Source organism: Rattus norvegicus, chromosome 16 (assembly GCF_036323735.1).
Source record: "Rattus norvegicus strain BN/NHsdMcwi chromosome 16, GRCr8, whole genome shotgun sequence".
Taxonomy (NCBI): Eukaryota; Metazoa; Chordata; class Mammalia; order Rodentia; family Muridae; genus Rattus; species Rattus norvegicus.
Window position 1 is genome coordinate 63,332,558 of NC_086034.1, and position 9,346 is coordinate 63,341,903.

Here is a 9,346-nt window from a genome sequence, read left to right on the forward strand (position 1 = left end):
TGCTTGCTTGTTTTAAAGCTCAAACGACTTAGTCCTCGAATTCTCTCATTCACCCATAACTGTTTACAAAAGGGGATGGGAGAAACCTATTGGGAAGATACCCTAGGAGGCTCTTGGGTTTTCTTTTCTTGCTTTCCATTCCTTCACTTAAAAACCACCATCGGAAAGCCCCACTTACTGAGAAGCTATCTTACAATGTCTACAGAGCTCAAAATTGCCAGGAAATGTCAGAGGAAACTCCCTTCAGAGAAGCGAGTCAGTGTCTCTGTCTCTCTCTGTCTCTCTCTCTCTCTCTCTCTCTCTCTCTCTCTCTCTCTCTCTCACCCTCTCTCTCTGGAACTGGTCAAATCTGCACTCTCAAGAGGCAGGCATGCATTACAGACTACTCAACCATCACTCACCCCGATTACAGAACATTCTTCAGATTTCTCAGGAAAAGCCAGCCCTAACTCTGACAAGGACTCTAAACAAAAGGCTATGACCACCAACACAGACTCAGGCTCCTCCCTCTGATCGCCCTGTGTGTCTAAGGCCTGTTGAGCATGGAGGCTCAGACAGGTCTAATGTCCCACTCATCCAAGCCTTTGTGCAATCACCAGAGACTGCCTGCAGAAAATGTGGCTGGCTTTCGAAGAATAAAAGGCGAGTTGGAAATGTTTAAATCTGGCAGTTTGAGTCTATTAGAAGAGAGTGACGCTGGTGGATTTCACCTGGCCGATCGCCCTTGATTTACCTTGAAAGGCTTTCCTGGAAAGCCTATGAAACTACAGAAACATCCTTGCCACACGGGAAACAAGAGTCTCCAAAGCACAACCTAAGACCAAGCATCAAAGAATCCCCGACACCGAATCTCCGCCTACCTGGGAAAGCGTGTGGATTTGGCGACCCTCTCTTAAGGCACTTAGAACAGAGGATGTGCACAGTGTAGTGTAGTCCAGGCCATTCCTGAAGTAGGACATTCAGTTCCTCTACCAAAGGGGTGATGGCTTGCCATGCGGTCCATATATTGGGTAGCGACGCATGGCTGGCGATGGATAGGGTGTCTGGCTGCAGGACCCCCTTGGCAGGTCTGTAGCTCACCACCACGGGCACTTTCCCTCGATACGCAAAGATCTGAAATTTCCCATCCGACCTGTGCACCACGTGGCTGTTGATCTGAACACTGTAACGTGCAAACAATCCAGGTGGGAAGGTAAAGGGAAAACTGTATTCGATCTGCAACTGTTCAGCCACAAAAGACTGCCCGGCTAGGTTGGTGCCATTAATCCAGGCCTCCGCGTGGGGCACCTCATTCTGCACGTAGCATGGGAACTTGTACCAAGCTGCGGAGCCGTTCAAAGGCTTGCCTTTGGGTTTATTGAGGCAGTAACAGAGTCCCATCTTCTCCAGCAGCTCCAGCAGGAGCTGCAAGTCCTGCTGGGCCTGGACGTGAGGCTTGAGCAGCAACCGAATGATATGAGCTGGCAGAAGCCCGTGCAACAAAAAGCCTTCCACGTAATGATGGAGCTGGGTGGCCCGGAGTGGGTCCTGGCCCGGAGTGGGCACTGCTATGGTGGGGAAACTTTCCCCCTCCCCCTCGCCCTCTCCGTTGGTCCCTAGGAGCAGTTTATGAAGCAGCAAAGAAGCATCTCTCTGGAAAAAAACATTGAGGATGTCAATGAGGCGGGTGAGGTTGTGGAAGACGTGCTCCTTGAGGGCCGGGCTATCCTCAAAATAGAGCAGTTTGCCGCTCTCATGCAGGTAAGAAAGGGCACTCTGGAGCCGGTCCTCAGTCAGACCTGCCTGCAGGCCCAAGCGGGCAGAGTCCCACCAGCTTAGCCACAGACGTTGTGCCTGGGGTGGCTGGAAGTGCAGCTCCTCCAGTACCTGCCAGGACCGAGGCAGGACTCTGTGTAAGTTGGGAAAGATTTCCCGGTGCTCGGCTACAGAGAGCAGCTTGTCTCGAAGGCGTTGCAGTTGGAGGGGGTCCCTGCAGCTCACAGGCAACACGGGCGAGAGGATCTGCAGCCGGTGGTTAAGCAGGTACTGAAAATGGGCCTTGCGTCTCCGAAGGTTCTTGTCTGAAACACCGTAGTAAGCTGCATGGGGACTGGCAGAGCGTAGCTCGAAGTCCCGAGCCAGGGCCTCATCAACCACCTTGGCTAGATGGCTTAGGCCCTCTGCATCATGCTTCTCCTGCAGGGCAATCTGTCGGTGAATATCCAGACACTTCTCCTCAAGCTCCCGCTCCCCACACAGGTCAGCATGTGTGCCCACAATACACACCACAGCATGAGGCACACGGGCCCCCACCCGATGCAGGAAGGAGCCCACAGTAGTAGGAAAGCAACGAGGTTCATAGGTGGCCAAGTTGACCACGAGCACATATAGGGCTCCTGGGGAGAGGAAGAAGGGCTGGATCACCTCGTAGCTTTCATCACCAGCTAAGTCATACACAATGAACCGCAAGCCCCGGGAAGCGTCCGCAGTCCAGCTGGTCACCTCGATGCCCTTACTCCCAAGGGGAGGGAAAGGTAGGTAGCTCTTCTCCTTGTCCCCTCCTCCTTGCCCTCCTTCCACTTTGTCCTCAGTGAGGCAGTGTCGAAGCAGGGTCTTTCCGGCAGCCTTGTGGCCCATCAGGAGCAGCTTGAGACGGGGCTGAACCGCTGGTTGAGAATGAGCCAGTTCCTTCTGGTAGGCTGCGATATAAGGGATCCCCTTCATGCAGACTTCGTAAGGGGGCTGAATCAGCGGGTTGTCCTTGATTTTCCACAAACCTACCCGGGAGAGCTGGCCAAAGTTGTCAGGCAGAACAGCGATCTGGTTGCCTTGAAGCACCAGCTCCTCCAGGCCAGTCAGCTCCACAATGGAGTCTGGCAGGTAGCGGATGCGGTTATTATCCAGCCACAAGGTGAGAAGGCGGCCCAGCCCGGCGATAAGAGAGGGCACTGAGGTGAGCTGATTGCGACTAAGGTAGAGCTCCTCCAGCCCAGCCAGGGGCAGCAGCGCAGCGGGGAACTCCTCGAAGAGGTTGGAAGAAAGGTTGAGCATTTTGAGCCTTTGCAGACGGCTGAACTCGTCGGGCAGAGCCTGTAGCCCGTTGTTGTCTAACATGAGGCTCTCCAAACTGGCCAGCTCACAGAAGCCGCTGGGCAGAGTGCCAAGCTCGGCCCCGCTAAGCCAGAGAATCTTGAGGGCACGCAGGGCACTGATATCCTCAGGTAGGCCTCGCAGCCGGTTGCTGGATACGTCCAGCTCCTCCAGGGCAGCCAGCTGCAGCAGCTGCTGGGGAAAGGCGGTGAGTTGGTTGTGGTCCACGTCAAGGGTACGTAGGTGGTTGAGGCAGGAGAAGGAATCTGGCAGATGCGCTAGCCGGTTGAAGCTGACATCTAGCTCCTCCAGGTGGGCGAGGGCACCGAGCTGGGCAGGCAGGGCTGGCAGCTGGTTGTGGCTCAGGTTGAGTTTGCGCAGCTCCCTTAGGGCGCTCACCACCTCGGCTCCCAGGATGGTTAGCCGGTTGTGGCTTACGTCCAGTTCGGTAAGGTGGTGGCCTAGCTCCGCCACCGCAGGGGGCAGCCGGGCAAAGCGGTTCCTGCGCAAGACCAAGACGCGAAGGCTGCCCAGAGCTGACCCCAGACCTTCAGGCACATCCTCGAGGCCGTTGTTCCCCAGGTTCAGCACCTCAATGTCCCCGATGTTGGCCGGCAGCACCAGCTGGGGGGCGTCGGGGGACTCGAGTGAGTCGCCTCCCGCCCCCGGGCAGCTGAGCGTGAGCTGGCGCAGGTTGCTCCGCAGCTTCCTGGCGCGCAGGGCGGCGTCCCGCCACAGCCTCACCGTCTTCAGGTTGCCACTGTCCTTGCCAGCCATGGCCGGAGCCCGCGCCGACAACCCTCACGCCGGTACCGGAGCCCGCAGCTGCATGCCGCGCTGGACTCCGGCCGGCGCCCAGCTCCCGGGCCCTCTAGCTCCCGCTGCTCCCGGGCCACCACCCCTGCGCGGCCGGCGACTGTGGGTCCTAGCACAGCCAGTGGCCGGGAGCCCGCAGCTGGGGAGCGGCAGCGACGCAGGCAGCTTTGGGGGACTCCGGGCAAGCGGCTCGGAGCTCGGCTGCGGCCGCGCAACGCGGCTCGCATTCTCCGTGCTCCCGGGCCATGGGCGCGCCGGGCAGCAGGGCCGCCGCCCGCCGCGCCGCGGAGGATGCCTGCTCCTCCTCCAGCTCCGCCCGCCTTGCCTTGCCTCAGTAGCCGACTCCGGCCCCGCTACCCTCGCAGCGGCGGCCCGGAGGCCGGCGGCGTCGCCTCCGCTAGCTGCAGGAGGAGGGCGGCGCTCGGCTCCGCGGCGGGCATGCTGCGGGAGCAGGGCCGGGGCGCCGGAGGTGGCGGCGTCTCCTTGTCTCCGTTTCCCCGCGGCTCGGGCGGGAGCGCGAGCGCCGCGTCCCCGGCGCTGGGAGAGCGCGATCGGGAAGCTACAGCGCCGCCCGGTGGAGCGGCCCCCACGTGACCGGCGGAGGTGCCGCTTGTTCCCGGCACCGCCCCAGGGGCGGGAGTTGCAAGCGAGCGCAGGCTTGGGGTTTGGGGGCTGCAGCGGCGGTGGGGCTGGGGACGTGGACCTCGCCCTGCGCCAGGCGCACCAGGTGCGATCCTCAAGGCTGGTGTAGGACTCCGGGGTCTCCGGGTTGGGTTCCCTGCATCAGGCTCTTTGTTAGCCCTGGTCTCTAAGGATTTCTTATTCATCCCTAAGAATAGGATTTAGCTGGCTTCCTTGCTCATCCTCTCAAAGCACCCTTTATCCACACCACTGTGGAGCCGGCAGAATTTAGGGACCCGGAGCTTAGAAGAGGGTGGTTAAATAAAAGGCAGATGGGGGAAAGTAGACAACCTTTTAATCCATTTGATAAGTAGTTATTGGGGACTATTTGTACTAGGTCAGCCGAAGCCTAGTTTTCAGCTCCCCTGGTTTGAGGCAGCACCTCTCTGGCCTGCTGTGGGTGGTTGGGGGGTTGGAGGCAATGCAGATGTCTTATTCTGGCTATCCCATTTAGCGTACACGGCTGCATGAAACATGCTACGTCTTGAATCCGATATTCCTGGGACTCTGTGGATCCAAGAAAATAACGGTAGCATCAGACAAATTTTCGCTGTGCAGGGTTCACCTCGGGTTTGTTTCCATGGAGGGGAAGTTGGTTTGAGATCATATCTATACTAAAGTAATCTCCAAATTTATCAAAGCCTCGTAACCTGTGGAGACCATAGAAAGATGACTTCACCACCGCTTCCCAGTTGCCTAATCACCTTATCTGAGGAACACTGACAGGCCAGGCGACGGCTGGTTAAAAAGGACAGCCACTTTCACTGAGGGCGTGGCCACTGACAGGTTGCCAAAGCCCCAGCAGTTGGCCCCACACGTGCAAATAAGGGCAACACAAATTAGACTCAATCTGCAGGCGAGCGAGCAAAGGAGAGAGGAGAGGAGGAAAACAGAGTTAGGAGGGAAATGGGGGCAGGGGGTGGGGTAGAGGGAGTTGAAGGGTGAATATGGTCCTCAAATGTCTACATACATGGAGCAAAGCTGGAGTGTGATAAACAGCTAACCAATTTAATTCAAATCCCCGAGACTGTAAACTATTTGGTTGCCTTTTCTAAATCATTTATTTATTTATTTATATTTATTTATTTTGAGAATTTCTTTTATGTATCCATGTTCAGTATATTTGTCTCTACAAAGAGACAAACCGACAGAAAATCCAAACAGTGATGGATACCAAGCCCTGGGCATGCATCCCGTGGTAAAAATGTGCCCAGGGTTAGTCTTGGACACCTCAGATAAAACCTGCAATTTAACTCTCACCTTTCTCTATGGAATTCCCGAGAAATTAAACACTCAGGGATCGCAGTGTTCTCTGAGAGGTGTGGTGTGTGTGTGTGTGTGTGTGTGTGTGTGTGTGTGTGTGTGTGTATTGTATTCCAAGTCATGGAAACTAAGGTTTTTTTCCACAGAGGTAGGAAGGGGCCCAAAGATACTGAACAATGTATAACCGGCCGGTAAGCAGTGGAGGGACTGCGCCAACTCCACAGGTGGGATTGTGCCTTTGAACACATTTCCCATCCCAAATGTTCTTGGATGTGAGCTCTGATTCTTCCACACTTCTGCTTTTAATAAATAGAATAATCTAAAACTGGGGGAGGAAACACAGGCAAAGGTTGTGCCCTCTGCCTCTTGAATAGCTCCATGTCAGTCCTGAAGTGGTGTTGCTGCATCTAAATAGCCCTTGATAAACTGTTACCCTCCGACGCCATTGGAAAATCACTATCCTTCCACTGTAAATGTCTTCAGGAAAAACTCTTCTCCATTCGTCATTAGATAATCAATCATTTTGTTTATCTGCTTAAGAGAGCTGAGTGGGGTCTAGGGCCTGTCAGCTATTAGGCGTGCCCCTTATCAACTCTAGAGCCTGTCAGCTATTAGGCCTGCCCCTTATCTGCCCTGGTATAAAGGAGGTGAATGAGTTTGCCTACAAGGAACTGTCCTCTACTTGCAAAGTCCTGCAAGATCCTTATGGCTAGAGTGATTTTTTTTTTCCCACAGAGTTTGAACCCAGGGTCTCCAGCATGTTAGGCAAGCTGACTTCTGGGAGCAAAGTTCATACTGAGGAAACTTGGGAGAAGCCTGTTCAAGAGCCCCCTGAAGCTGTGTGTGTGTGGTCATGCAGGCCTGTCACTGAAGTTCCTGACATACTGAAGCAAGAGGGTTTGAAGTGTGAGGCCAATGAGGTCATGGCAAAATTAACCTCTTCAAGCAAAGAAGAGCATGGAGTTCTTTGAAAGCTGGGCTACCAAAAACTAAAATGTTAAATCGGGAGAAAGAATATTTTAAGTAATGGAAGAAAAGAAGGAAGGAAGGATGGAAAGAAGAAAGGAAGGAAGGGATAGAGGGAGGGAAGGGGGAAAGGAAGGGAGGGAGGAAAGAAGGGAGAGAGGGAATGGGAAAAGGAAGGGAGAGAGGGAATGGGAAAAGGAAGGGAGAGAGGGAATGGGAAAAGGAAGGGAGAGAGGGAATGGGAAAAGGAAGGAAGAAGGGAAAGGGGAGGAAAGGAAGGGAAGGGGAAGGGAAGGAAGGAAAGGAGGGAAGGAGGGAATGGAAATAGGAAGAAAAGGAAGGGCAAAGGAAAGAAGGAAGGGAATGGGAAAAGGAAGGAATGGAAGGGAAAGTAAAAGGGAAAGAAGGAAGGAACTACATTCTATATAACTTCTACCATGGACACCCATCCTGGCCTCCTGAGCCCATGCTCCAATTCCTAGTGGTTACTTTTCTGTTATATCTAAGGGACATGCCCCTCCACCTTCTAGAACATTCTATGTATGTCCTTAAATTTCAGGTGTCGGCAACCTCTAACCAATGGAGAGTGCTATAGTTTGGGTCTGGGATTTCCCCAATGGCCCCCACACTAAAGGCTTAGTCCCTAGCATGTCACTATTGGGGGGTAGCCACTTTATGACAAGAGACCTAACCAGAGGAAGTTAGGTCATTGGGGTTGTGCTCTCAAAGAAACTAGTGAAACATTATACCTTCCACTTCCCCTTTAACATACCAGGCTGCATGAAACAAGCACCCTCCCACCCACATGCACCCCTCTCTGATGTCCTGCTTGGACAAACCTGGCATGCTAGTTGATCCTGGAGTGAACCGAGATCAAGGCTTTCTATTTGTAAGTTGATTAACAAAAATAGGATGAGGCAGTGGATTCCTTTGAAAGCTGGGCTACCAAAAGGCAGTGGATATATATGATATATATATATCTTAGGGTCGTACGTGGGGCACCACTAGCTGTGTGCCCACAAGGCTTCTCACTAGTGGATGAAGCCAAGGTTAGGTTAGGGCAAACAGGAGTCACATCTGTTAGCATGAACCAGCACATTTATATATTTAAGCATGGAGAATATGGGCCTCTATAGTTACTCCCACGTCCTGCAAATGGCAATTTTCTCCTAGCTCCCTTTTCCTAACACAACCAGCTTAGTTCGGGAGGCAGAGACTCTGATCGTCAGACGTTCTCTTGCCTTGGATCTTTATCCAACGTCATGGATCCAATCCACGGACTCTCTAAAACCTCCCCAGTGTAGGCTTTGCATTTGACTTGTCTCTCTTCCTCTGACACCGCAGCCCCTTTGCAGCTGCTCTGAGAGTCTAACAGCTTCCCATGCGTGACAGAGCCTTGGCCTAGCGTTTGAGGCACACAGTCTTTTCAGGGCTAGAAAGACTGAGGCTGTAGGCATGCGCCTCAGATGACAGGAGTCCCTAGGCATCCCAGATAAAGATCCTCCATTTATCTATCTGTCTATACCAGGCTGAGTGGAGGAACAGAGTGCTCTTATGCCTAAGACTGCCACAAACTCCTGCTGAGCCTTCCTGTCCTGACGCGTCTTTCCTGCGTTCCATCTTCAGCATCCTTAACTCTCCTCCATCTTGACAGATCTCTGACTCACAGCCAGGTTGAAGTCTCATCGCCATCCATGTGGACTTGTCCCTCTCCACAATCTCCACCCCTCGTCACATCATCCGCCTTATTCTCTCAAAGGGCATGCCACCTTTTCCTCGCCTGTGACTACTCCTTGAAATGGGAAACTTCCTTTGGATGCTGGCTTCTTCTTTGTTCTCTAGGGTGTCTGGTGTTGTGGTACAGTTTGGGTTTTTCGAAAAGAACCAGGTAAGGACTAATTATTTCCTCCCAGGGATCAAGTCTGCAATCGAAGTTAGTGCCAGCAAATGACTGAAACACCGGGAAGACTGACCAGGATTCCCTGTCTTGAGCAAGAGTGTAGGCATGCGCCTAAGATTATAAGAGTAGCCCAGGCATCGCAGAGATCCTCCTCCATTAATGTATCCATCACTACCAGGCAATACAGACAGCTGTTAGGTCAAGCTTAGGTCCCTGCCTTTCCTATTTACACTTTTCTACCTGCATTAAAGAGGCACAATTCTAAAAACTCAGCCAAATACACTCTGCCTGGGAACTTCAATTTTGTCAGTAGCAATTTGGCATTTTGCTTGAAGTGGCCTAATGTGCCAGTTTGTACAAAACAGAGGGATTCCCCAGAATGAGGGGTGTTCTGCGGTCAAAAGCGGGGGCCCTGGGAACGGGTACAGCTACTTCCCTGGCCAGGCCTTTTTTAAAGGGAGCTGTTTTATCTTGCTCTTCTTTTATGCTCTGGTAGTTCCAGAAAACACTGTGTCCCGGAAAAGCCATTCCTTCACTTGGTCCAATTGCTTTAGAATCTCAAAATAGTCCCGATCTCATTCACTCAGCTGTTCTCGAGTTCAGGAGTGGAGACAACAGTGGCTGGAAGTTTTAACTAACTCTGGAGTACAG

At 53.1% G+C, this 9,346-nt stretch overlaps 1 protein-coding gene across 4 annotated transcripts in view; it reads right to left on the reverse strand.

The window, feature by feature from the left end:
* The window catches only part of Mfhas1 (multifunctional ROCO family signaling regulator 1), an 87,609-nt gene extending 83,725 nt beyond the window's left edge, over positions 1 to 3,884 (reverse strand). For 3 of the 4 annotated variants that reach the window (XR_001841536.3, XM_006253224.5, XM_006253227.5), the window contains exon 1: positions 861 to 3,884. Coding sequence is in view for 3 of the 4 variants with exons in the window: in XM_006253224.5 (XP_006253286.1) it covers positions 861 to 3,846 (2,986 nt within the window). In the remaining variant the exon portion in view is untranslated. The remainder of the gene's footprint in view (positions 1 to 860) is intronic. The other variant, NM_001107316.1, reaches the window with a different exon arrangement.
* Positions 3,885 to 9,346: the final 5,462 nt, after the last annotated feature.